At 39.9% G+C, this 27,977-nt stretch overlaps 1 protein-coding gene across 1 annotated transcript; it reads right to left on the bottom strand.

Annotated features, from left to right (window-relative positions):
* Positions 1-53: 53 nt before the first annotated feature.
* Positions 54-27,977, bottom strand: MMD (monocyte to macrophage differentiation associated). The gene is made up of 7 exons (XM_067547421.1): positions 27,785-27,977; positions 16,328-16,409; positions 8,315-8,475; positions 6,427-6,501; positions 5,533-5,634; positions 4,483-4,552; positions 54-2,643 (listed from the first exon to the last, which is right to left on the bottom strand). The coding sequence occupies exons 1-7, from the start codon at positions 27,811-27,813 to the stop codon at positions 2,443-2,445; spliced, it is 720 nt and encodes a 239-aa protein (XP_067403522.1). The 5' UTR covers positions 27,814-27,977; the 3' UTR covers positions 54-2,442.

Raw genomic sequence — 27,977 nt, 5'->3', positions numbered from 1 at the left:
TGAAGCACCTTCATTGAGTTCATTTGAGTATAAAACACACCATGAAGTTTCCAAATTCACAAAATGTTTATTTTTTAGTCTAGTACATTCAAATTCAGAGAGACTAGAATACAGTAATTCAAAGTATTTTTGGCGAGTTCAAATTTTAAAAACAATTTTCACTTTTAAACACTCCAAAAAAACTGGCCATGAAAATTAACTTAAAAGATAATGGAACATATCCAAGCTAAAATTTCATTTTTTACTAAAAGCACACTTGTACACAGAGTTTAGTGGTTTTAACAGTACTGCGTTTGAACACAATAGATGAACCCACAAAAAGTGAAAACATTAAAACAGACGTTTAAAAAAACAGGCATCCAGATGTTCACAACTGTCATTCTAGGGATTGTCTGCCCAGATGTTCCATTTTTGCTTTTCAGACAGTTAACTAGGGTGCTGTAGTGGTGTAGTTTTTCAGTCACCAGCTAATACTGTATGGCAACTCATTTCCATGCCTTGATTTAAAAATTAAAAAAAAAAAAAAAAAAAGGATCCCTTCCTGGAAATTTTATAGAAACGTAGATTCTACAATATGCCAACAACCCACTGGCAAGTCCAGATGAAATATTAAATAGTACCTTGAAAAACATCCCTATTGTACTAGTCTATTGTTTGAACACAGGCAATACCCATAACAAAATCCGAAAAAGGCAACATATTCTGTTTGTTTTTTAGTTTTTAAAACAGACATGAAAAACTGAGTAAATTAGAAAAAAGGATCAAGTCAATCTTAATATAAGACATTGATAATGTCGTGGGACAGGATACAATAACTGGACAAACAGCATTACAGTGACGCTTCTACATCTAGTTATTTAATGCACATGTTCTACAATCATGATTTGCCACCACGTTTTGTTTTCCTGTACAGAAAATTGCAATACGTTAAGCCCATTTTGCTCTTTGTAAGGTCCCAAATTGATAAGAGATATTGTTTCAAGTTCTTCAAGCTTCCTTCCCTGAAAGGCCATGTGTGTGATGAACCAGTAACCATAAAATACTTTAAGTTATCAACAATTGTATATACCAGTTTTGGCTGGGATTTTGAAGGAGACTAAAGGAGTTAGACATGCAACGCTCATTCAAAGCCAGTGGTTGCTGGTGCCCAACTCCACTGAGATCCTTTTAAATATCCCGGCCTTCCTGATTCAGCACCAATATATGTTAACTCTTCTTGACAATTACTGATGCTTCCTCATTGTAATTTGGATGCTGAGATATTTAACAGCTGGCCACCTGCACTGATACTGCTAAGTTTCAAAAAGTCTGCTTTCATCTATTCAACTGTCTCTATAGATGGCATGTGCAGAGGGATCTTAAATGTATGACTAGTATTAGCTACTTGTCTGAAACACTTGGTCTCTTTCATTGATTAACCAGACTAAGGGTTTGTCTACATGGTATAATAATGTGGATTATGGGGGTATGCTGTACATTAATTGGTTGACATAGATGCTGCTGGTGTGCACCGAAGGCGCCCTAGTGCACTTTAACATAGTGCTATTTGAAACAGTGTCATGTTAAAGTGTACAAGGGAGTCTTTTGTGTGCACCATCTGAGTCTACATGGACCAATGAATAGGCAGCACATTAGTGCACTTTAGAAATAACACCCTGTAATCTGCATTACATCACCATGGAGACAAGTCCTAACGAAATGTACTAGCGTGATCAGCATGTTTTCACATTCAACCTTGGCAGAACCACATTTGTGAAATTCATCATTTTTAAAACTCCTAGTTACAACGACACTTGTAATAAAACTTTTGGACGAGGTATAATGTTTGTTTGTCAGTACAGTATGTGGAATGTAGCTGTTTCTTGCAAGAGTTTGCAATACGAATAACTGCATAGATGACAGATGCATGTTTTCATTTCAGTAAATGTTCTTTTAAAATTTACAAAAACACAATTTAAAATTTCTATAAAAGTCATATTATGCCAAGATGACGGGTGGTAAAACTAGATCTATCCATCCATGATTTGTGTTTATTAAATGGCTAGTTGAAAAATGGTAGAAACCAGTTTTAAAAGGAAAGAAGTCATGTCTTTGCTATTGCATTGACTTGCACAATTTAAATCACTATTTTAGAAAAATTCATATAGTAAAAATTGCAAAATTAATTTAGAATACAAAAATTCAGGTTAGTAAACATCAGGAACCCAGTTCTACTAATGTGGAATGGACTATTAGTACTGTACCATAGTGCCTTGGTTATTTACAGTACTTGCGGTATGAAGGGAAATTCTAGGACGCATTATGTATCAACCGTTCACAGTAAATGTATTCAGAGAACTATCTACGTCAGTGCAGTTTTTCCTGTGCAATTTTTCACTTCCCCAGAATTCCTTACATCAAATAATACTGTTATGGCGGCCTAGTGCAGGTTTCTTTTTTTAATCATAAATGACGGATTATGTCTGCAGGGCTTCTGTAAAGGTACTTCCAAATGGCATAGTAATGAACTGCAGCTGCTGTGGCTACAAACATGTGCCAGATGGCATGGGCAAATGGAATGATTCCATCACTCTTGAAGAACACCACTCCCATGCAATAAATTAAGCCTCCCCAGGCAACTTCTTGAAGTCCATCAGTGTTGTTCTGTTAATTAACAAGGAGACAGAAAAATGTAAGCCTTCAGAAATTAAAACTGGAACAGAAAGTTAATAAGTCTCCAGAACTTGTTATTGAGCGGGGGATGGGGGCAGGACATGACTTAGTTAATGATATTTAAAAGACCAGACAATATTATCCTGAGATCACTTTAGACTATGTAGTATATTGATCCTAATTACGGTGAGTTTCTAAACCTTTTCATGTGGCAGCTAATATGAACAGAACAGGGCAGCCAATCCTAGAGGCTTACAGTTCAGTTCGGAGTTTCAGACTCAGCTTGTTTGAACATTGTGTGGGGGTTTTGATCATTGTAAAATGTTATCCTGCATGTATAAAATTAGAAAGTCACCGTTTTTGCTGTTCTAATTTTCTTTCAGATCCACTTCAAAATTCTAGCAGTTTGAACAACAAGCTATAACGTACTTAAATATTTTACAATATACTGGCCATTCTCGATTTTTGTGTCACTATTATCAAAGCAGTATTGGGTGTCATGATCAGAGTTGAGCAGGTCTTACATTCTACACAGTTGAGCGTGGTGGAATACGCACATGGGAGACCACAAAACACAGAAGTATATGGATGTAAAGGGCAAAAATACAAGACTGTATGTAGTTTATCTCCATGAGTTAAGAACATTCAACTCTAAACTAATTAAATCAAACTACAAGTGAAGTTTTAGTTATCACCCACATCTACAAAAAGCTGACACTACCAGAAAATACATCTATAATTGCTTATATTAATAAATGTGAAGCTAGCCACCACATCCCATTTATAACCTCCCGGACAAATAGCAAAACTCATCTTTCCTCTCAAGTATTTGAGAGAGAGGACAGAATTTGAAGGCACACATTTATGGATTTGTATTAAGGTTTGCTGCAGAAACAGTGATTATAGTTATGCATGCAGCAAAAAGTTGATGAGCAATTCTATATATGCTTCGACTATTGCGTCTATTACATTTTGTCAAGACACTCCATCTTAGAGTGGGCTATTTTGATAATTTTTTAAGCTATACTGAATAGACTAGAAGCATGTTATGATTTTAAAAAAAAATACATTTCCCAATAGCATGGGATAACGTTCACTAAATAATAAATTATTGTAGAGAAGATAATTAGTTCACTAGAGGTTGTTCACTAGAGTAGTTACACCTGTGGTTCAATTTTTAACACATCACATCCATGAATCTGGAGATGCCTTTAATGGGAAGAGTCAGACAATTCTCCAGCCTTCTTCTAAGGCCAGTTTTTAAAAGGGGGAAGACGTAAACTATTTCTAGATCTTGAGCCAGAACAAGGGAAAAACTTGACAAACTTACAAGACAGCTAGTAAATAAGCCAAAGAGGAAGCACAGTATACTACAGGGAGTCCTATGTCACACTTCTAAATTAAAAGCTTCCTTCTGAATTTCCAAGGGGCAAGCAAGCAAGCATTAAACAGAGTCATAAATATTAAAAGTCAAACACACTGCTTTGAAATATATGATGTTTGGATGTATGGAACTGAAATGCACTATTTGATTCTTTCTGGCTCTAGTGAAATAGAAGTACTATACCTACATGATTCTTTTAAGCTTATTTCAAAAAGAAACTGATACTGCATAAAAGGTGGAATTTCATTGGGTTTAATGGTCCTTAAACTATAAGCCAAAACAAATGGCTAAATACTTTCAGTGCTTCTGCAACTAGCATTTATAACAGTGTGTTGGACTGAAATTAACAGCTATACAGACAAAATGGAACTTCACTGGAACTCCCTTTTAAACTACTTATGAAAGAAAAGGTAATGTATTTATTACATTAACAGCATTTTCCTTACCATGGATGTCACTACCAGAGCAGGAGAAAATCCCATTGCTAAATAGAAAAGGAGTTCAACAATCTTATACCTAAGGGAATAATTTTTAAGGAAAGGTACAAGATGAATTTTTAATGCACATTTAATATTTCCTTAAAGACAAAACAGCTAATGTATGACTTTTTAAATTAGCAAATGCCCATCAACCACCTAAAGACTTTGTATACAGATAGATAACATTGAGGTTTTACATAACAGAAGGCTGATATTTTTCTAATTAAGGAAAAGAGGATGACAATATGCTAGAAACATTGCCAACAAACTTTCTATATATGGCTAAATATATAACATTTTCTCCATATTTTTGAGATATACTTGTAACTATCACTTTAAGTCTCCCACCGACTGGGTCAATACATACTTCTTCCTTACTAGCTGGGGAAAGATCTATGAAGATTAGTCGCTTGCCCCTTGGGAATGGGGTACTCAATGAGAGGCAGTCATATAGGCTCAAGAAAACAGCAGAGTAAATAAAATAGACTGATCTTTTTAAATAGTTCAATAGGGGCATTGTAGAAGTTTCCATGTGCAATATAATGCTACATGGAATGTTGTATCAATTAACTAGCAACATATAATATGGAAGCAATGAAGACATCTAGATAGATACTTCCCTTAACCACCATCAACAGATTTAATAGGACAGCACAAACAAACTACTGAATGAACGAAAGAAAGATACTCCCCCTCTCCTTGCCTCCTTTTCACCAGCGAGATTTAAGTATTTATTGGGCTGTGTTTTAATTTTCCACATAAGACATTTAAGAGCATTTAGTATTTATAATATTTGTTTTAAATGTGATATATAAGTTACTATAAATTTATATGCGATAAAGTGGATACAGATATCTGATGACAAGATATAAGCTTGCATCCTTCTATTTATGTATTTCTGCTATTTTGAAGTTCTTAGGTCAATATGCAAGACGACCTAACATTTTATTATTGGAATATTTAAAAAGTAGCAAGTTCAAATGCAGTTTACAGTTTAATGCAAATTAGAATTCTTACTTTTCATGGTAGAGAAATACATAAATGGTTCCTCCAGCTGCCATTAGCCAGATAAACCAACGCATATGAGATGCCAGAGGTCCAAGCTCACGAAGATTTAACCTGAAAAGTGTGAAGATTACAATAGGTAACAGAAGTGATGAATGAACTGAACTTACTGACATACAAAGATTTTTATTTATTTTAAAACAACATGGGCTACAGTTTGTTTAAATAATTGGAAGGGAAAAAAACTTGGGACTTCATGGAGAGGCAAAAGCCTTTAGCTCATTTACCGATAAGAAAACTTATTTGAGAACCAAAACTAAAGTAGTGTCCAGGTCTGCTGAGGTGCATGTGAGGAAGTGAGAGCACTTTTTTCTACTTCCAAATCTCTTTCAACCACCCCCTTTTTTCAGGACAACTACAAGTCTAAGCTGAAGTAGAGCATTCGGCTTATGACAGCAGAATAAAGAAAAAGACAACTGCAGTACTTGGATAATTTAGCAAGCTCTCATTTGAAAGTAGTGTCAGTGTAAGCTAATTCCCTTAGTTTTTCAGTCCAAATGTTTAAAACCTAAAGTAAAAATCAGGGTCCCAGTTACATTCCTTACATAACCTGATGACCCACTGACGTCAGTTTGAATTTTGGATGAGCAGGAATGCAGGGTAAGGCCCATAATTTCTAAGAATTTGTGCTAAAATACAAAGAAAGTGACAAAAAATGTTTGTTCCTCTTGAAATACAAAAGAGGGTGGAGGCAGCCTAGTTAAATCCCAGAGGATTATGGCATATGCCATTACCCAGTTCAATAATGTCATCAATCAACCACTTCCCAAAGCCTTTAAAAGTTATTTGGAAATCACATTGATAAAACAGTGTAGGAAGTTTGAAAATATACATTTGATTTCTTACCATGGTGCATATGATGCTGCAATAAAGACATAGATCACCATTCTGTCACACATGTGAAAACAATGCTCCATTGTCCTAACAAAGAGAGAACAAGCCACTAAAACACAGGTTTTGGAAAAACTTCTTGATTCCTCTCTGCCAAGAAAAATCACTAGATCTTAGTGTCTTCAACATGAAAGTCTGTCAAATTTTAATTGCTTTTATTTATAGTAAAACTTCCTGAGGCATTTATGGGTCTTTCAAGACTTGGAGACACTAGAGTAGAGACCAAGTACTCTAGCCTGGCTAAACTGTGCTCCCCCATTTCAGTGCTGGCTTAGCCTCCAGTCTAGAGTAGCCTTCAGGCTGATCTACACTGGGTCCAGTTGGCTCAGGCTACCAAGGGCACAGCAGTGTTCCAGTTATGTCTTCTCCCCAGCCAGGCCCGCATGCTAAGACGATATAGCATAGAGCTGCTACACCAGCTCTACACTAGCCAATGACAGGCACTATGCAGGGGAAATCCTTAAAGAGGCTGTTTAAGACTTTAAAGGCTTTGTGGCCCCAGAGGAGTCATAACAGGACTAAGAATCTGGCCCTAGTTCTGCTATTAGAGACTAGCTTTGAAATAGGACCTTCATCTGGTCAACTGTGTATTAAAATGTAAGCCACTTGGCAGGTTCTGGGACAACCTCAATTTATGGTAGAATGTCAAACATCCAGCCAGCACTCACATTTCACATGTATTGAGATTAAATCCACCTCGCATTTGATCTAGCAGTTTTTTCTACAAAATAATGCTGAATTTGCTTGTGACATCCATTAACTGCTACAGTTAAAGCCAGCATAAATTGTATGGTTTTGTGGTGTTGCTCTGTCCTATTGAAGAACTGCCATATTTGAAATCAGAGGTGGCAAAGATTCTGTACATATATAGTTAAAAAAGTGATTCAGAATCTTCTGATGGGAAGGCATTATAGGCTATTATTTTAATAAGACAATCAGGAACATGCTAATGATTCAGTATGTTCTCCTTATAGAAAGTGATGAGAACTACTGCTAGATGTAAGATTAACAGAAGACTAATTTATTTTTGGTTCAGTGTCCTAGTAAGTCTTGGTGTTTTGTCTTCATAGAAGTCAACTCATATTTGAATATGGAGTGCAGGCATATAGAAATGTGACAAAAAAGCTACACTTGGTGCAGTATTCTATGTTCTTTAAATCAGTGGTTCTCAACCTTTCCAGATCACTGTACCCCTTTCAGGAGTTTGATTTGTCTTCTGTACCCCAAGTAAAAAACTACTATTTGCTTACAAAATCAGACATAAAAATACAAAAGTGTCACAGCACATTGTTTCTGAAAATGTGATTACTTTCTCCTTTTTACCACATATTTATGAAATAAATAGATTGGACTATACATATTATACTTGCACTTATTTTTCACTTGTGAGCCTTGTCATTCTAGGAGGCAGTGAAGCAATAGCAACAATTACGTTTTTATTCACATTGACTCTATTCCTGTAATCTGTTGTGAGACTAGGCAGATGTATCTAGATGAGTTGATGTACACCCTGGAAGACCTCTGCGTACGCTCAGGGGTACACGTACCCCTGGTTGAGAACCACTGCTTTAAATGATGCACCTAGTTTTCTCTGTCATAAGTAATTCTTCCCAGCAAAGAGAGTATGCTGTTACTTTAGCGATCCAAACTTGCATGCAAACTGTCTGCAGCGACAGAATCAAGATTTCCTGATGTATCTATTACACAGCACACAAGGTACCCTCACAATGCTTTGCAAAAGTGGAAAAAAGTGTTTCTTGGTCTGCTTACGCAGGGTAATTAAACCTGACCACTTCAGAAGCAGCATGAAAAATATGATGGATAGTGAGTGTTCTGATGGTACCTTAAGTGACTCTTTTTCCAGGAAACTATGTGAAACACTGTTGAAACAATGAAGAGTGCACAGAGGCCCATGCCGTATATCCATGCTGTTATCTTTTCCCATCGATCATCAGAGAGCCGGTGGAGGAGGGCACTACCCACAATGGCTGGAACAATGAGGAACTAAGGAAACAACAATAAGAACATTGATGTTATTCTCTATCCCCAGCCACTGTGCAGCATCACCCCATGCATTCCTGAACTATGGTTCTCTCTGGTCACAATACGCAAGCAACAGCAAACAGACGTAATTGTAACTAGTTATGGCAATAGAAAATATGCTAAGTGTGTGCCTGTCCATCTTCCCACAACCTGCTCTCCGCTGGGTAAATCCACTGTTTAGCTGTCTGTTGTCACTGTCTGACGGCAGCTTCCTAAAAGAACACAAAACCTAATATGACTGATGTCTAAATATTTCACAGGTTACCACTTATAGGTTTATATATCAATTCTAACTCTTCCTCACACTAGTGTTTGGGATTAATCATTAGCCTCTTTTGTCATAATAAAGCACCATGGAAACAGACACTCAGCACAACTCTTCACTTAGGCTACTTAAATACAAAGATATTGAAGCAGATCTTTGGTGTCCACAACTGCCTTGCCATGCCCAACCAATTTCAAGTTAAAACTTGATATGGTATTTTTACCTAGCTGGAAGTAATGCAAACTGAGGGACAACTTCGGCCTTCAGAAGCATGCACAGTTCCCACTAGAGGCTTAGAGAGCATCCCACCCAATGCATGCATCCATGAGCAAAAGTTATCTCTTTAGTATAAAGGCTGAGCAACAGAAATCAAAGGAAACTCAAATCCCAGTTTAGAAAAGCACTCAACCAGGTACTTAAGTCCCCCTGAAGTCAACAGAATTTAGGCAAGTGCTTTGCTGAACTGGGGATTCAGAGACTGTCTATATACAAGTTGTACCACTTTAACTATATTGATATAGTGAAAGTAGAACACCACCCTCCTAGTGTGGATGAAGATTTATACCAGTATAACTTCTTCCTGACAGGAATGGGAATAATCTATACTAGCATAAGGCACCTTTATTTTGGTACAATTGTGTCCATATGGCGGGTTTTACCAGCATAACTATTTCACTAAAATCCCACCTCCTAGCCAAAATAGTTACAGTGACACAAAAGTCTGTGTCGACAGGCCTAACTAAGCAGCAGGAGGAAGTTTTTCATGTATATACTGAGTATTTTAAAAGTGTTTTTCTGTACTCTTAATAAAAGAACATGGATCTGTTACAAGACCACTGCAGAATAACATTTAGAAAATAATCCTCAATTCATATCACAAAATATAACTTCTATTACTTTTAGGCTTGAAGTAGCATTCTGCATACCTGAGTTATTTTTAAGTCTTAGTAGTAAAAATATGCTACATGAAATCCTAAAAAAAGTGGTTGTGTGTATTTCATATAATTATACTGAAGAAAATTTAAAATGAGCCACTTCATTTTAGATTGAATTACAGCATATTAAAAACATACTTGTCATCTGCTATTTTAATATTTGTGTTGCTGTTTGTATATCTGACAAATCGGTAAAAAGAGATAGAAAGTGCTCTGATGGGGTCTGCTTAGGTCATAAGAAACATTTCAACCTGTCCCTTCAAACTAAGGAAATTACACATCAGAAAATATTTTGAACACAGCAGTTTTTTTGTAACCAAGAGAAGTATTCTACTGGTCCTGACTATATATTTTTCAGAGGCTTTATTGAAAAAAAATGAAATATGAATTTAACCAATGAAAGTATGGGTACAGCCCAAAGAGGGAAAACACAAGTCTTTCATGGTAAACATTGCATCCTGGAATTTGACAATGTTCACCTTTATAAAAGTCTGTTATGCAAGACAGAATTACAAGATGCAAAGTTTTTCCTTTGATTTCCTCTGTAGATATACTGTACTTTCTCCACATGCAAAACTCCCTGCAGCATAAATGGAAATTCTGAACATGGCTACAATACAGATCATTCAAGAAAAGTCTTCACTGTGGATTCAAAAACAGTTTGTAACTTGAAGAACAGAATTCACAAACAAATTTAAAAGCACAGAACTACCGCCTGTTTCAAAAACGAGATGAAAATACAAATGCACATACTGGATCCTTAGATGCAATTGTTGTATTCTCTGAGTGTATTTCTAGAATACCTTTGCCTTCCATCCACAGATCTCAATGCCCTCTTACAAAAAATTAGTAAACGTAAGCTAACTGCATAGCTGTAAAAATATGTTACAGTACTACACAGTTAGTACCACAGCACACGGACCAATGCATTAGACATGTTTTCCTTTTATTTTGAAGTTCATATTGAATGCAATTTAGTCTCCTCCCTTCCCTTCCCTTCCCTTCATCCTCAGATTTAATGGAATCCAAAAAATACTTGAGCCTACAGGTATATAAGTCATAAGACAACTTAAGCACTGTGATCACCATTACAAAGTAAAATAGAGACAGTGCATTTAAGATACCAGATATTTTTGTGTGTGTGAAGTTGTAACTTTTATAGTGACCACCACACTTCAAGTTATAGCAGGGTGAAACAAATCAGTTTGTTTAACCATCTTCTCCTTCATGCCTTTAAAGGATGAATACAGCTACAAACCATTTTGTTTCTGGCTTTTATGCTTAGATCCAAATAAAAAAATTCCACTCCTGCAGTGGAAGAACTAGACACTCTAGGATTTCTCTTGTCTTCTAAGTGTTTCATTTGGAAAAGAGCATGGTTTACCTATATGTAGTTAAGTGTATCATGAGAACTGTTAACTAAACAAAAAGGTGTTTTATTTCTTCTAGGGTGTTTGCTTTTAATCTAGCCATTTTATGTTAGACCACAAGTAAAATTCTGTCATCTGCTTACCTACTGGCAAACAGAATTCTTTACTACACTAATGACACTAGACACAATATCGGTTCTAATAAAAAAATAAGAGGTATGCACATAAAAATGGATTTCTCATCCATCTTTTATAAAGCAAGGTACAGTTTTAGGCATAGAACAGTGATAAGAATCACAAGTTTTTCCACTCAATCTTCTCATCGATACATAGATTTCAAGGCCAGAAGGGACCATCTATAACACACGCCATAGAACTTCCCCAAAATAATTCCTAGAGTGGATCTTTTAGAAATTTAAAACTTCAAAAGCTATGCTACAAGAACACATACATCTGTTTAACACAGCGCCAGGTTTCAGCGGGGGGAAGCTCTGACGGTACCTTTAGGCTTGATATTTACTGACAAAGCAAGGGAATGGATCGATTTTGAAAGAGAATCATAGAAATGCTGTGTCACTATCATATAATTTAGCAATGCTAAACTGCCAGACAATAGCCTCTTTTTGGTATTAAAATGTGCTGAAATTTACACTTTGTTCACTGTGTAAGCAAAACTATACCAACAGGAGAAACTGTACCAGGGTGCTAATTCAGTGTTCCTAATCCACCAATTTATAAATAGCCCGACTGAAACAAAAATCAGCATTAAGATAAAGAAAAATCAATTTAGAAAGTATTCTATTTCGTAGTTCACGGTTAGCAATTACTTTGAGCACCTTAGCTGAAGTGTGCTTGCTGAATTAGAGGAAGTGGAGTGGGCAGTGAGCTTTGGTGTGGCAAATTGGGGTGAGGGATGGGACAGTGTGTTTTAGAGGAGATTTTGAAGAATTGCTGCCTCGTTCTTCCAATTTTACATAAGAGATTTTACAATAAATTTGAGAATCTAGTCTGAAACAGTGATTTGCTTTACTTTCTATTAAGGAAAGGACAGGAAGGTGTTAAGGTGCCTTAACAACTTATCTAGCTTATTTTTATGAGCCTGAATTTTCAAATGAGCCTGCTGAATAAGGTGCTGAATGTCCATTGAAATTAGCTGGGATTTAGGCACCGAATTCTGTTAGGGCTCTTCGAAAAATCTCAGTCATCAGTTATGAAAAAGTCACCATAACTGCTGGTAGGAACATCCGCTGAAGGAACTGAAAGATGGCAAATATACTGGGGAAAGTCAATAGCACTTTGCTATTACTACACATAACAGCAACTTTAATTAGGGCCCATAACAGAATGAATGATGCAGAAATAGTCATCCCTAGAGCTGGCTGGAGAAGTTTTGATACAATCATATTGCCATCGGAATATGCAGATCTGTTGAAATCTTGACACTTTGTGAAGTCTGGTCATTTCACTGGAATTTCCTTTTGCAATTAAAACCAGAAAAAATGTTTAACAATGTCAGAACATTCTATTTTGACATTTTCAGAATAAAATATTTTGATTTATTATTTTGAAACAACTTTCCATTTGGAAGTTTTTAAATTTGGTATCATCTCCTATAAGAATACAAAATAAGAATTCACAATCAAAATGAAAAGTTTCAATTTTATTGAAACAAAATATATTAATTGACCTGAAAAAAATTTTTTAGACGTTTCCTTCGCAGAGTTTCAAAATGTTCAGTTTTTGTTCTAATTTGGAATGAAGCCACGTTTAAAAAGAAATCTTGAAATTCTTCATGAAATGTTGTTCCAACCGCCACACAATTCTAATAAGCTCCTTGCAGCACAAAATGACACCCACACAACTTATATGCACGGCAGCCACTGAAAACTTTATATATTGCAACACCAAGGTGCTGTTTTCTGTCAAAACTATAGCAGAACAGTATTAACTTCCTGTCAAATTTCTCAGTTACTAGGGTGGTATAGACACTACTTTGCCTCACCTTCTTCACATTTCTCCAGACCAGCTACACTGTAAAAGCAGGGAATCTAAAGCAGCTGCTTCTTAACATTGGCTGGATAGAAACGGGGTCCTCTCTTCATTAGCCGTTTCACAATCTGCACCTTTGAGAAGCCTCCCTCCCATCCTCCAAGGAGCTGGCAAACTCTCCACTGCTCTTTTGGGAATATTTGCAGTCCTTTGCTCCCTGCTGCACTGTGCAGCATTGGGGCGTATAGACCATGACTCATATTTTGAAAGACAGAAAGAACAGCCCCTTACATGAAAGCAAGTGGGAAGACACTCTTAAAATTGTTGCAAAGACAAGTTGTTTACCCTGTGTTTTTAGTCTACTGTAGTACCGCACATGCTCTTTACTCAGATATAAATACCATGTACATTGGATAATTTCAGACTGATCCCTCCAACACCACATCAAATGGAGCTTACCTTAGCCCAATTTTATTGTAAATGTGTCCTGCTTCACTCATATGAAGTGTTTCTTTTCTGGTCCCACAGCTAAAAGGAGCAGTCTTGCATGTTTTTACATTCATCTGTTAGCTACATCTCACAAGTCAGACCAAAGACAACTTAGTGCTTCATTAATTTTTGAGCTTCAGGGGGGGAAAACACTTTAAAATTGCCTAATTACTAGTGATTTGAAAATCTTATTACACTACATGTAGTTTAAGTTTTTAATCCTTTTGGCATATGTTCAATATAGTGTTCTGTATCCTGACATTTTTTAGTTTATTTCCAGCTATTTCTGAACTACTTGGTTGTTTGCTAATGTTAAAACCAATAGTAATTGAACAGAAAAAACTTGAGACCAGTCTTAGAAACGCATACTATTCATGATGATACTTACTACAGGGAAGTAAATGAGACAGACTACTTTTCATGTTACGCATAACAGCTTGAGGATCAGTCCCTTGACTTGCACTCTTTGTTGTAGTGACACTGTGGATACTTAATGCCTAGCTGCAGATCTTTTATTTGTCATCTGGCATCAACGACTTGAGTTACTGGATTTCCAAAGAGCCAGTCAGCAAAAGGACCACATAAAGGGTAACTGGCTATAAGGAGAAAGCTTTCCACATTGTTTTCCGGGCAGAATTGGGAAATTCTGAGGTTTGGATTCAAAGTTAAGACTTATCTGGGGGAGGAAAGGCAGTAAGTGTCAATAAAATAAGCTTCATTATATTGCAACGCACTTATCTTTCCTCACTCAGCTAAGGGTGTTTATGAACACGCTTTGTTGAAACATACATACCTAGAAGTTGTTAAGGGTTTACACACTTTGTGGTATGCAGCCTGCAGGTCTAAGTGAAAGATATGTCGCAGTTACTTTTACACAGTGGCATAGCACAAAACAATGACACGGCATAGCTGGACTGTACCCCACATCTAAGAAGTAGGTACGTGACATGCTTTTTTACTTCAAAAGATATGAAAGCAAAAAAGTGCTGCAAACCCTGCCGGACATTTTGAAATCCAACATCCTGGCCACAGTAAACAGGACTCAATCGAGGCAACAGCAGAGAAGTTACAAGATAATTTATGACTGATAATATTCTGTCAGCTCATGCCTTAGGACCCTGAGTTTCAGCAAGCAAGCATGCATTATGGGTAATACATGTTCCATGTTAGGAAATGGTATATACTTTAGCTAGTGAAATAAGTAGGAATGTAATTTTCTATTTTTAAACCAGAACAATGCATTTCAATGTGGCCAACAATATGGGGTTATGTGTTGGTCATTCTTTAATATTGGTGCATTTATATAAGTATGAAAAAAAGATATGAATGAAGGGTCTTTAAGAATGAAGGCTCATTCCATCCAACCAAGATTTTCTGATCTATCTTGAGCATGCTGAAGATGAGCTGGGTGTATGAAAGAACTGGTGAAGTCAAGTAGGCTTCACACTTGGGGGACAAGCAAGATGGCAAACAAATTTTTTTTTTAAAAAGCATTTTGCTAATCTTTTTGAAGAGTTTAATGGTTTGACTTTAAATCCTGCTCTTGATATATAGGACAGGAAAGTTAATTCCTCCCAATTTAAAACAAAATGCAAGAGTGTATACCAAATCTATAACACATACTAGATTTAATACATTGTATATAAAAAGGTCAAGTTATGCATAAGTTAAATATCCATTGGAGCAAGGACTGGAACCCAGAGTCCCTCCTCCCAGATAAATCCCCTAATCCCCAGACTATACAGTCACTCACATTCCTCTGGACAAATGAATATTTAAACATGTATGCAAAGTGGAACAGTTTAAATGGAGAGATGAGAGACCCCTACCCCAAAATATCCTATAGCCCAGTTGTTAGTGCACTCACCTGTGGGAATGGGAGACCCAACTTCAAGTCCTTGCTCTAAATCAAGCAGAATGTGTGGCTTGAACCTGAGCCTCCCACATCCTGGGTGAGTGCACTAACCCTGGGCTAGAGGATTAAAGGGGGCTCTACCACCACCAGCAGTTTTAACAACACTCAAGTTCCCTTTTAAATCTAGCCTGAACATTTATTTTTTTGCCAAAAATACTTGGCAAATTAATGTCAAATTCACAAATAGTTTCAGTTGAGCCAAGACTGCATTTTCTGGCTAAATAAACAAGTCACTAAAAAAAATTTTCCCCACTGTAAGACATGACTATTTATATAGGATTGTTTAGAGTTTACACTCACCTTAATTATTAGTGTCTCTAAAAATGTCTAGACTTCTCTCTAAGCAATTTAGAAAGAGAAGAATCAATGCAAAGCTGTTCAGTTTTATTTCTATCCTAAATATAGCCTATGCCACAGCCTGGTATGAAAAATCTCAAAAGTTTTTAAACTGTTAAATCTTCCTTGTCCTTCCAGTGCTGAAAATAATCCTTCTAAAAGGCTTATATATAACAATCATTAGCCTAGTAGAGATCCATTTTTATAATGCTTTAGTCAGTCCCTTTTATTGGGCAGAATGAAAATAGATGGTTCAAAACCTTTAACCTGCATGATTTTTTCCCCCACAATATGACTCTTTGGACCCTTCTACATTCCCAGAACATATGTTGATCACCAACATCTGACTAATCTTGTATTTACTACAACTTGCTAGTCGAAGGACACCATTAGATTGATTTCAGAAATTGCAAACATTAATAAATTTAGGAAATTGAAAGCTAAAAGAAATGTAGGGTTCCAACACACTAAAGGGTTTCACTGAAACAACTGGTAAAATAAAGAATTTACTTACTGCGTGTGTATAACAGTTAGCAGCATGTTCATAGCAAGTGGGTTTATAGCGGCTGTTTGCTGGAGCTGGATGGTTCATGAACCTGTTCAGATAATCATGGAATATTTTTAGAAAAAAGAACAGACTACCACATGCAGCAGCGTCTAACTTAGAAGAAATACAAACAACCGGCTAGCACGTTTACAATATAAGCAAAGACATGTTTAAAATAGCTGTAAGAGAAACAATCTCTCAGGTACAATATACAATTGAAAGCAGACCTAATGAAGAAATTCATTAAATGATTTTTTTCTGTGTCCCAGTCTGTAGAAGACCCAATCCCCTACACATGCAAGACTCTTACAATTAGTAGTAGTTGCATGCCAGATCAGATCTCAGTTTTCTCCATGGCTTGTTTAAATAACAACAACACTGTTCCATGTCAAAGTTAACACCGATTTTTGTAGTGGTTACAAATGGGTTTCTCATAGGCTTTCATTGGTACTTAGCACAGAACAGAACCATGAATGCACAGCTTCTTTCCTCCCTCCTCCCCCGAGTACTTACATATTCAGAGCTCAAAACTGCTTTGTAATGAAAGTCCTATTTATATTGCAAAAGCTTTGTTTTTCTTGCTAGGTTCTTAAGTCAGGAGTCCTATTTGATTACCATGCATTTACTGACTTGTGACCTCAGACCAGGCTAATCTGAGCAGCTGAAGTTGTGGCATTTGGAAGTTAATTCTTTTGACCAAACAGAGTTCTAAACATCTATTTGTGAACTGGAAAATGGTGACATATTTTGATCCACTCATAACCAGCAATCAGAACAAGTTATCATTGATACTCAAGGTGCTAATTTGTTTTTTATTCATGCAAACTGGACTGATAAATTGAGCAGGATATCAAAATAAAACTCTCCCCCTAAACTGGTCCACTAACAAATACAATCTCTACAGAAAGTTGCATTTTCTGAGTTCCCTATAGAGGCATGACACAATGTAATGATTATTCAGGCACCAGTGAACACCGAACATTTATGCCCAATTGCAGTGAACATTTACCATTTGCACAACTACTGGAAAGGAGAATCTAGTAGAATCTGACTGGAAAGGAGAATCTAGTTTTTTTTAAATCTAAGATCTAGATTTAATGGTTTTACATTGTTCACAGTTCAGCCACTTCCCTCCATGACAAGAATCTCCCCCATTTACCATTAAAGTGCAACGAAATGTGGACACATACTTGCTAGGCAACCTTCTGTCTTGTATTCATAAGCATCTATAACGGTACCAAGTATAGGTATGTGCCACATTGATCGACTGCATTTCTTAAACAACTAGTTTGTCGGTCCCTTGAGTGGCCACGTAAGACAGGCCATGCTCTACAGCAATTTCAATGCGGCACATGTGGTTTTTCTTTTTCTTTTTTTTTATTTTTTGCCCCAGGGAAGTGCTCAGAATTATCCAATCTCGAACTGTGAGTTTGTTGCAAGTTTCATTATGTGTTGAGAAAGTTCTGCTATTTAGTTTGGTTCAGTGTAGGGAGAAACAGGGCTAAAGAGAGAAAAGGTTACATACTTTAAAAGATAAAATACTCATCAAAAATGGAATGTAGTTTTGACATCTACTGTGAAAGATAAGCTCAGACAACTATTCCTGTATGTAAAAGTTAAAACTATATTGTGACACTGAGACAGATAGAAGAATTGATTTCCTGACCCAATATGCCATGTTAGAGGTGACCTAATCCAGTTAGGGCTGGGAACATCACACACAAGATCTTCTATGGGAATGCTGTTGCTTTTTGTTCCCTAAAATCATGAATGTTGCAATATGATGATATTTGTTTTCCTGCTAACCTCATTTTAAAGATAATGTGTCACTTAAAGAAAGAAGATGGTACTGTAGTTGCAAGAGGGATTCAGACTTAAAAAGAGTGAGAATAAATGAAAAATTTACATGCTGTATTCAGACTGGGTCATATGTTAAAAGTTAGGGTCTGGAGAAGTTTGACTCTACGGAATTTACACTTACAAGGAACTTTCTTAAGCTGAATGATTGGACCTCAAACTATATATAAAAATAATGAATATGCCAGACAGATGAAAATCACCAGGGGATACACAGCAACAGCTTACAAGAAAACCCAGTTAGTTTCAGTTACCTGTTACACCAAGAGACAATCCAGTAAATAATCTCCAGTTTAAGACTCTTGAACAGTGAAGATGTAATGTTCTTAACACTATATACTAGTTCTTTCATTATTACAGCCAACACAGATAAGGCTGTAAAACAGTTTCTTCTACATGACACTACAGGTCTCTGCCTGGACACATGAAAGAGTATTTTCAGTGTTAAGGTTGTTTTGTTAATTAGTCCCCAACAGGCTTGTAGGAGAGTAAAGAGTTAAAGCTGGACAAGTGGTTGGGCCTCAATTACAGGGAACGGGGTCAAGGCAAGGGCAAACCTTGTTTCTGTTATTTGGTGTGAGTTTTAGTTAGAGTCTGTTATCTCTCTTCTTCTCCCTTCCTGGCCATCTCCACAGGGGATAAGTCTATCGCTATTTCAGTGCAAGGCCTTTTGGTGGGAAAAAAGTATTATCTTCCTTCTCCCCCTGGCATGCCTTTTCCTCAAAGAACGTTAGTGTAAAATGTATAGGTTTTACGGTGATGTGCCTGACCTCTGCATGGTAATCCTGTAAACAAACAAGGGTGGGTATAATTATATTCATTATGTAATTGTTAATATTCATTTTATAGGTGTCAATGTAACCAAATACGGGCCTATGCGGATTTGCTGGAAATGTACATATTTACATACTGTTATGGATACAAGAATTGTAAAGTAACCTCCTCGTTGCTCACTCGCGGCATAGAGGTGGAACGAGCAGGCAGTAAAGGGTTCTGTCTCTCCAGTCCACCCCCGGGACAACCTGTTTGGTTATTTCTAACAAGGTCTAGTTAGTGCAGAGCACAGAAGTGGTATGCACAGAGGGCAGGTCTATGCTACAAACTTGGGTCGACACAAGTTACGCCAGCATAAAGCCAATAGTTAATATATGGTTTGTGCACATGCACTCTTGGTTCCTTGTGCCAGCACTACACACACTCACCAGGAGTGCTTGTGCTGATGTATGATGAGGTGCACCCCGGGTAGGTAGCCCAGTGTGTAATTCACCACTGTTCATCTTTTGGGAAATTCGAGTAATGCATGGTGGGGCAGAAATGAGTCATGCAGGGGTGCCTGGGAGGGAGTGGTCAAGTTCTCATCATGCTACTTTCTCTATCCCATTATGCCATCTCTGTCCCATAATGTTTGTGCCTTTTGTAAAAATCCCACAAACCCATGTGGCACTGGTCACTTGTCCACCATCTCTGACAGAAGCATGGAGCCCACAGAGCTCTGCACTATTGTCATGAGTGTTGCAAACACAGAACGCACAATTCTGTGGTGTTTGCAGAGCCACAAGAACCGCAGCAGCGAGCAACATGATGATTTCACAGAGGACAAGTTACTCTGGGACATAGCAAAAACCAACTCAGGGTGGTTGTTGGTGATCATAGAGCACCTACAGCTGGTTGAGTGCTGCTGGGCCTGAGAAACAACTATTTACTGGTGGGATTGAATCATAAAGCAGGTTTGGGATGACAAGCAGTGGTTGTAGAACTTTCAGTCGCAAAAGGCCACATTCCTGGATCTGTGCCCCAAGCTCACCCCAACCTGCCAGCACTGGCGAGCTGCACAGACAATTGAGAAGCAAGTGGCAATCACACTGTGCAAGCTTGCAAATGGCAGATTGCTGCTGGTCCGTGGGAAATCATTTTGGAATTGGAAAATCCACAGTGGGAGATACTGTCATGCATGTGTTTAGGGCCATTAATCATCTCCTGCTATGCAGGACTGACACTTTTGGTAATATGCAAGTCATAGTGGATGGATCTACAGCAATGGGATTCCCAAACTGCAGTGGGGTGATAGATGGCTCATATATATCCCTAGTTTGGCATCAGACCACCGTGCCATAGAATGCATCACCAGAAAGGGCTACTTTTCTATGGTTTTTGCAAGTGTTGGTGGATCAGCGGGGATGCTTCAACAACATCAACAAGTGTTGGCTGGTCAGAGAAGGTGAATTATGCTTGTATCTTTACAAACACAGGACTATTCAGAAAGGTGCAAGCAAGGACATTCTGTTCCAACGGGTGGACTACCATTGGTGATGTTGAAATGCCAATAGTTACCCCTTGCTTCCCTGGCTCATGAAATTGTACACTGACTCCCTCACCAAGGAAAGATTCAGCAGGTGTAGAGTGACAGTTGAATGTGCTTTTGTTAGACTGAAGGGATGCTGGCATGGTTTACTAACAAGATTGAATCACTGAGAAAAATAGCCAAATGGTGATAGCTGCCTGTTGTGTCTTGCATACGGTCAGTGAGGCAAAGGGGAAAAAGTTGCTGCTAGGGTGGAGATGGAGCAGCTGTCTGTTGTGTTAAAACAATCAGACGCAAGTGCTGTTAGAAGAACTCAACATAGAGCTATGCCACTGAGGGAAGCCTTGAAAGAGCACTTTCATAATCAGCAACTGTAATATGGTGTGGTGGACTGTGTTCCACCTGGCCCTTCAGTTTTGTGGGCTGTTAGGAATTGTGTGCTGCTTGCTGTACATTTATACGATTACTTTATTAATGCACATATTAATTTTCCAATGCTGCTTGTTCCTTTATAATTATTACACTGTGTTTGTCACTGATCCCATGAGTTCTGTTGCCCTGTACAGTAACAAATAGTGAGTGCTTTCAGTTGTGCTAGGCATTATGTATCATATGTTGTGAATAAGATACATTATGTTCTGAAAAATAGATTTTATTGGATATCACAGCTAATGCAGAGAAATTATATGCAATTAAAAAAACACAACAAAAACTTCTGAAATAAATTAAAGGAATTAACTAAACAAGGGGAAAGAACATTCACATGCATTTCAGCTACACCAGTGGTTTTCAGTCTTTTCTCATTTGCAGACCTCAAAAAAATTTCAAATGGAGGTCAGACCACTTTGGAAATCGTAGACAGTTTGCAGACCCCCAGGGGTCTGCAGACCACACACTGAAAACCACTGAGCTACAGTAACCTACACTAACCTACAGTAACCATGGCTCCCACAGGTCAGTGTATGTGAAGCTGTGGTTGTCATTACAATCCCCCAGTGTGGAGTGGCAGGGGTAGGGATGCAGCCTCTGATGCCACCTTGAACATTAGGGAGCATGGGAGTGTAGGACACACAGAGGTATCACTGTCAGTATAGTCAGAACGGAAAGGTAAGTTTAGTTTCAGAACTCCATTCCCTTGCTGTCCCAAAGTTTTAAACGTGATTTGCTTATTGACACTTCAGATTCAGACTGCTTGGGCACACTACCACTCTCCAATCCCAGCCACAGTGAGCATGACCGGCCAGGACAGAGGGACGAGAAATGAGGAGGGAATTGTTTGGTTGCATGGAACAATATAAGTATAGGGCAATGGCACTGAATACTGGCACTATATTCCACAGGCAGTAGTGATTTTAGCTGATCTCTCACTCCTGAGGGTAACAAAAGGCACAGAGACACAGTTGCTGCTGCTCACTTGAACCCACCCAGGCCCGCATGCTGCTAGCTGTCAACTGCAATGATGCCTGCCAAAGTTATTATGTCCTGAAGTTATGTCCTACCACAAAGGAAGAAATAAGGCTGTCATCCCTAGAAACCTTTGGGAGAAGACACCACGGAAGTTTCATCGAGAGCTCTCAGGAGGATTCAAGGGACATCCCTGTGTACATAAACTGCTCCTCATGTTTCCTACCTCCTGCCTAATTCTAGCGGGGAATGAAAAGCAGATAACTTTACCTCTCTTTGTTGTACCATTACCTCTTCTAGTATGAGTAAATTAATGATAAGTCAGTAGATGGGGCTGGGCACCATCAGTGCACTTAAGCATTGTAATGGGAAATGCATTCACATACTTACCCAAGATTCCTTCTCCTGCACCAGGCTCACCTGTGCTTGACTGCCAGGACTGTGGAGGAGTCTCAAACAGGTCTTGGCTTGCGACACAGCTGCACGCCTCAGTTGCATATTACCTATTCTCCTGTTCCTCCTCCCCTTGGCTGTTCATGGCAGAGATCTGTGTTTCAAGTTCCTGGGAGGTACCCACAGTGCTCTGCGGGGTGCTGATGGGGCATCCGCAAAGTATGGCATGCAGGTCATTTTAAAAGAGGCAGGTTTGTGGCTCAGCACTGGATTGACTGCTGGCCTCCTGGTATGCCTGCCACACTTCCTTCACCGTCACTGCTGCTGATCCCTGCTGTACCTCTTCACCCACATCTGCTGTACAGTCTGCCCGTAGACGTTGATGTCTCTGTGACTGCTGCATACTGCACAGTCTATTTTCCCCATGGGCCCAGGAAATCCAATGTCTCCTGTCTACTCCAGGCAGTAGCACGTCTAGAGTGTGTAGCCAGCATGATCAGTTGCACCCAACATGGGGAAGCTGCTAGGTGTGCTCACCTACCTGGGCAATCAGGAAGAGGCATTTCAAAATGATGAAGGGTTTTTAAAGGGGGTGTGGCTTTCAGTCTGCTGACCCTTGGGATGTGGAATTCAGAACTGTGATCAGAGCGCTCTGGGTCAGGCATTGCAGGACAGTTGCTGGCGGACTGTTTTAAGATCGACTTAGGTCACACAGTATCTACACTCACATTGCCCAGACCTCAGTACAATGACCACAGCTCAACGCTATTCAGGAAGATGTAACAGGGCGCTTACATTGGTAGGAGACATATTTAAATGTAGACACATGCACAAACAGGCAGCTTACATTGACCTAACTTTGTAGTGTAAACCAAGCCCAAGTCATTCAGGTCTATTAAATACCTTGATTTACCAGTAAATACCTTGATTTAAAAAAAGAGTTGCAGGAGAGAATTTGTATCATGTATACACAATCAGCCCCAACTGCTGTTTTAAGTTTTTTTACAGCCCATTGTGAAAGAGATGCATAGGATTCCTTGGTTTCTTGGTGTACTAGACCTTAATGTTCATGAAAGTAATGGACTGATAATGCTAATTAGAGACAGACACTGCAGATTAGGCTAGGGCAGCTTCCTCCAGTTAGCTCTGCTGAAGAAAATCAATTTTGACATGAGATTCCCTTAGATCTATTACCAGTCAATTTTGTCAATCAAGGAAATGTGAAAGCTTTATCACATGCATAAAATATGTTTGAAGGAACCAAGCTTTAAAATAAAGTATTTGTCAAACTAAAATGATCTTGGACCAAAGGCAAACCAAGTCCTATACATCAGTGTTTTTCAACTTTTAAGAAGCAAGTACCCCCTAACTTCTGAAAATTTTACTAAGTACCCCAACACTCAATTTTCCACGGGATTTTATATTGACAGACTAATGTGAGCCATATATTGGAAGAAGGGCTGAGCATATAAGGCCGTGATAGGATAGATGTCCGATCTGGTGTGGGTAGGGTTACGACTTTTACATCAGGGGTGCACAACTCAAGTATGTACCTGGGCTAAAGGTGATGTTGGCCAAAGCTAGGAGGCTTTGAGCGGCATGCCAATGTTGGGAATATAAAGCGTTGTGCCAAATTTTTTTGCCATAGATTTGAGAGGAGGAAGAGAGAGAGAGAGAGAGGGTGTGTGTGTGAGTGTGTGTGTGAGTGAGAGAGAGAGGTTAATTGGTGAAATCTGTGGCTGTCATAGTTGTTAATTTCATTGTTCAGCTAGAGCAGTGAAACTAACAAGTTTTCTGGGCACTGGGCTTTGAGCCAGGGAGTGGGGGCGCTGCCACCTGGCTGCCAGCTCAGGGGGTGGGCGACTGCCACTCAATCCGAGCTGGGGCAGAGGAGGCTTCCATGCTGGCTGGGATCTGGGGATGTGGGAAGCGGCTGCTGCCCATCTTCAAGCCAGAGCACTGGAGGCTGTCCCTCCGCTCGGAGCCGGGGCATGGGTGGCTGCCAGCCAGCTGCGAGCCCAGCTCGCGAGACGCCGGAGGCTGCCACCGGGCTCCCACCTGAGACCTGGGACCCAGCAGGAAGTGGGGGACTGCTGCCCGCATCCCCCAGAAGCTAGTGGCTGCCGCCTGCCTTCCAGCTGGGAGCTGTGACCGGGTGGGAAGTGGGCTGCTGCCGCCCGCCTCCCCTTCACTCTGTTTTTTCCCGGGTACCCCCTGCCTGTGTCTCGCGAACCCGCAGGGGTACACGTACCACAGGTTGAGAAACTATGCTTTACATCTTCACTGCGGAACCCCACATGAGGACAAGAATCTTCATTTTACAGATGAGGAAAGTAACAAAGAGGGGGGCAAGTGGCTTGTGTAATTCATACTAATATCTTCATCTTAAGGTTGTCATACACACACACACACGAGTGCATTTTTAAACCACTTGAATTTTGAGCCTAAACTATTTAACAGTCTTAAATAAAAGCAGAGCAACCTATTAGTTTAGTGAAAGGACAGAATTCATGTAAAGTTATTAATGTAAATTCTTGTTCATTTCCCCTGAATCTGCCCTCTTCATTGTGTTCTGTATTTCAAAGGTGAATTATTTAGAATTAAATAGTCCTATATTATTTTTTTTCAACTGTACCATGGTGAGTTTGAAAGATAGTATGAGCACTGCTGTTCCCAAGGCTCAACTTCACAACTTCAAGAGCTGTTTTTGTTTTTTCTGTAATCAGACCAATAACCCATCTAATTGTGTACTCAATATCCTGTCGAACCATGGGCTACACCCAAAACTGTAGTAAGAAAAACATCCATAAGAAACCTGGCAATTTTACAATATGTTCTTGACTTTATCAACTTAAGCTTTGAAACATGAAGTGATAGCCCTTGTAGTTTCTCACCTTAGTTAATTAACTGTGTATTCTGTTATTCACACAATGGTCCAGTTTGTTAATTTTTCAAAGATAAAATATTTTGCAGTACTTAGTTTCACAGATGAAGTACTGCAAAATACCTCATGTATTTCTTTTTACCCATTTTAAGTGTGTTGCCTTTTTGTTTCACTTGGTACCCTTCTGTTCTTGTATAATTGGAAAATCCAAATAGGAGATCTGAATCGCCTTTTTAAAAAAATAAAAGGCAACAAAAAAACCCCATGATTGACAGGGTATGAGAAAGCACACTGGCAGGAGCAAACTATCATGGGCGTGGGAATGGGTTAAATGGAATTCCACATTTAGACGCCAACGCCAACGTAATAGCTGTAAGGAACCAAAGATACACCAGATAACCGGAAGGGGGGGAGGAGGGGGGAAGAGAGGAGAGAAACTGATTTGTAGTGTTCCATTCATTGTTTTATTTTTCTCTAAATAAAGATATTAAGTAAACTTTTTAAATTAAAAAAATTTCTGTTCTGTATCAAGTTTGATATTGGTAGCCTACCAGGCACTTATTTCTGCTTCCTTCCATCCTTTCCTAGAATAAAGAGAATAAATGCAATCCCTTCACAAAATAAAACTACCATCCTGTTTTAAAGAATAATTAATCACTGTTTATAACTATTCATAGAGATGTTATTGAATCACAGACTTATTTTAGAGGCAATAGAATTCAGAATGCTTCAAAACATGTATCAGTACAGAATTAGATTGCATCTATTTGTCACATTCAACACTAAATTAATAGATAACACTCAGTTCACAAGTCATAGGAACTCTTAAACCAACATAACATGCCCATAAAGTCTTCTTGAAATAAGTGGATGCTGGAAATTAATCTAAAACCACAATATCCTCACAATCTCCCGTTATAAAAATAGAAGCCTGCTGTTTAATATTTTCCCATGGCCTCATCTAAAGTTCATATTACATGCCAGTCAATATCCCCAGATTTCTGGAAACCGTGAAGCAAAAGTGTGTTAAGGTGCTGGCAGAGCTCAAAATGTGATTGAAATAATGGGGAGGGGCTTGGAAGAACAGCAGAAACTCATGTAATGCTGCAGCATGTCTGAGCTGCGGAGCAGAACAAAACAAGTATATCAAAGCAGGGATGGGCAATGTCGGCAGCAGGTCCAATCAAGCTCAAATTAATTTCTTGCCTCATGTCTACTTCAGGTTTTATTTCTTTGATCTTTCAAGCTTTGCCTTTTGGTTTTCTTGCTCAAAAGTTAGTTAAAAAAAAGCTGTTTTAATTCTGCAAAACCCAGATGTACGATGTACCTACTTGGGGGAAAACAGACCAGAGGTCTTACTCACTTGGGAGGCTCATTGTCATTCAAAACTTAACCACCGTATATGATGCTAGAATAATGAAGCACCTGAAAACCCAAATGCTTATGTAAGTACCCAGATCCTATTGTTATTTGAACTGACCAATTTCTGGAAGGGAGGAGACCAGAACCAGGAATGAGGCCAGCATTTTAATTGTGTCAGCTAATGGACATTTAATTGTTGCATGCAGAGGAGTTGTAGCCCTGCTGGACCCTGGATATTGAAGGCATAAGGAGGGTGAGGTAATATCTTTATGGGGACCAACTTCTGTTGTTGAGAGAGGCAAGTTTTGGAGCCACGTAGAGAGCTCTTCTTCTGGTCTGAGCGTCCCAAAGAAGAGCTCTGGGTCGTTGGAAAGCTGGTCTCTCTCACCAACAGAAGTTGGTCCAATAAAAAAAAAATTACCTCGCCTTCCTAGTCTCTCTAATACAGATCTAAAGAAACCTGCATGCATTGAAAATAGCCCCCAATACTCACGGCTGCGGTTCAGTCACACCAGGATACAAAAGACAGCAGCACTCCTGCTTGAGCCAACCGCTTCTCCTCCTACCAACCCTGTGCATAGCAAGGCAGCCACCCACCAGACCTGGATCCCAGCGCAGCCGGCACGCTCCGCACCCCGCGGCCAGCCGGCCACCCCCGAGACCCCACCGCGTGTGTGTGTGTGTGTGGGGAGATGCCCCTGCACAAGGAGGGACAGAGCCGGCTCGGGGCAACCCCCGAGGAACCCGTGACCAGCGCAGGATGCGGGAATCGTCACCCCCTTCAAAGAAGGGAGGGGAAAAAACCCCGCTCATCCCTCCCTGCGAGCCGGTGCCTCTCTGGAAACACACCGCAGCGCCTCGCCGCCCCGCTCCGCCGGCAGAGCCCGGCCAGGGCCCGGGCGGGAGCGGAGACAGGGGCGGCTGCTCCTCGGGGACCCCCGCAGCCCTCCAGCGGCTGGCGGCGAAGGCGGCCCCTGCGGGCTGGGGGAGGACGGCGGGGCTTTGCACGCAGCCGGGGGGGAGGGGGCGGTTTTCTAGCCCTAGGATTTACCCCCAACAACCCCTGGCCCCCCGCAACCGGCCCCACCGACCGCCCCGGCCCCCACAAACCCACGTTGCCTCCCTCACCCCGGCAGTGCTGGGGGGGGGGGGTAAGCGGGTGTCGGGCCCGGGGGGTGGCGCTGGGGGTCCCCCGGAGCTGGGCGCTCGGCCCCCGGCTCACCTCCTCAGTCGCTCCTGGAGCAGCCGCATGGGTCCTCCTGGCCGCCGGGCGGCGGGTCGGGCCGGGCCGGAGCCGGGGCCGTGCGGGCGGCGAGGGCCGGGCTCCGGGCCCTCATTGGCTGGCGAGCCCCGCGGCCCGGAGCGCCGGTACCGGCCGGCAGCGGCGTGTGCGGGACGGAGAGACGGAGCCGGGC

Source organism: Emydura macquarii, unplaced genomic scaffold (genome assembly GCF_026122565.2).
Source record: "Emydura macquarii macquarii isolate MOO-44397 ecotype Brisbane River unplaced genomic scaffold, CSIRO-AGI_Emac_v2 contig_1230, whole genome shotgun sequence".
NCBI classification, from domain to species: Eukaryota; Metazoa; Chordata; order Testudines; family Chelidae; genus Emydura; species Emydura macquarii.
Note: the sequence above shows the minus strand (reverse complement) of the source record. Positions and strands in the feature narration are given on the sequence as shown.

Bases quoted from the DNA above. Each gene is read 5' to 3' on its own strand.
- MMD (XM_067547421.1), bottom strand. From the start codon at position 27,813: ATGCGGCTGCTCCAGGAGCGACTGAGGAG. The intron at 6,502-8,314 runs GTACCATCAGAA...TCTCTTTGTTAG, and splicing joins TGGAAAAAGAGTCACTTAAG to GACAATGGAGCATTGTTTTC. The intron at 4,553-5,532 runs GTAAGAATTCTA...TTATTCCCTTAG, and splicing joins GTATTTCTCTACCATGAAAA to GTATAAGATTGTTGAACTCC.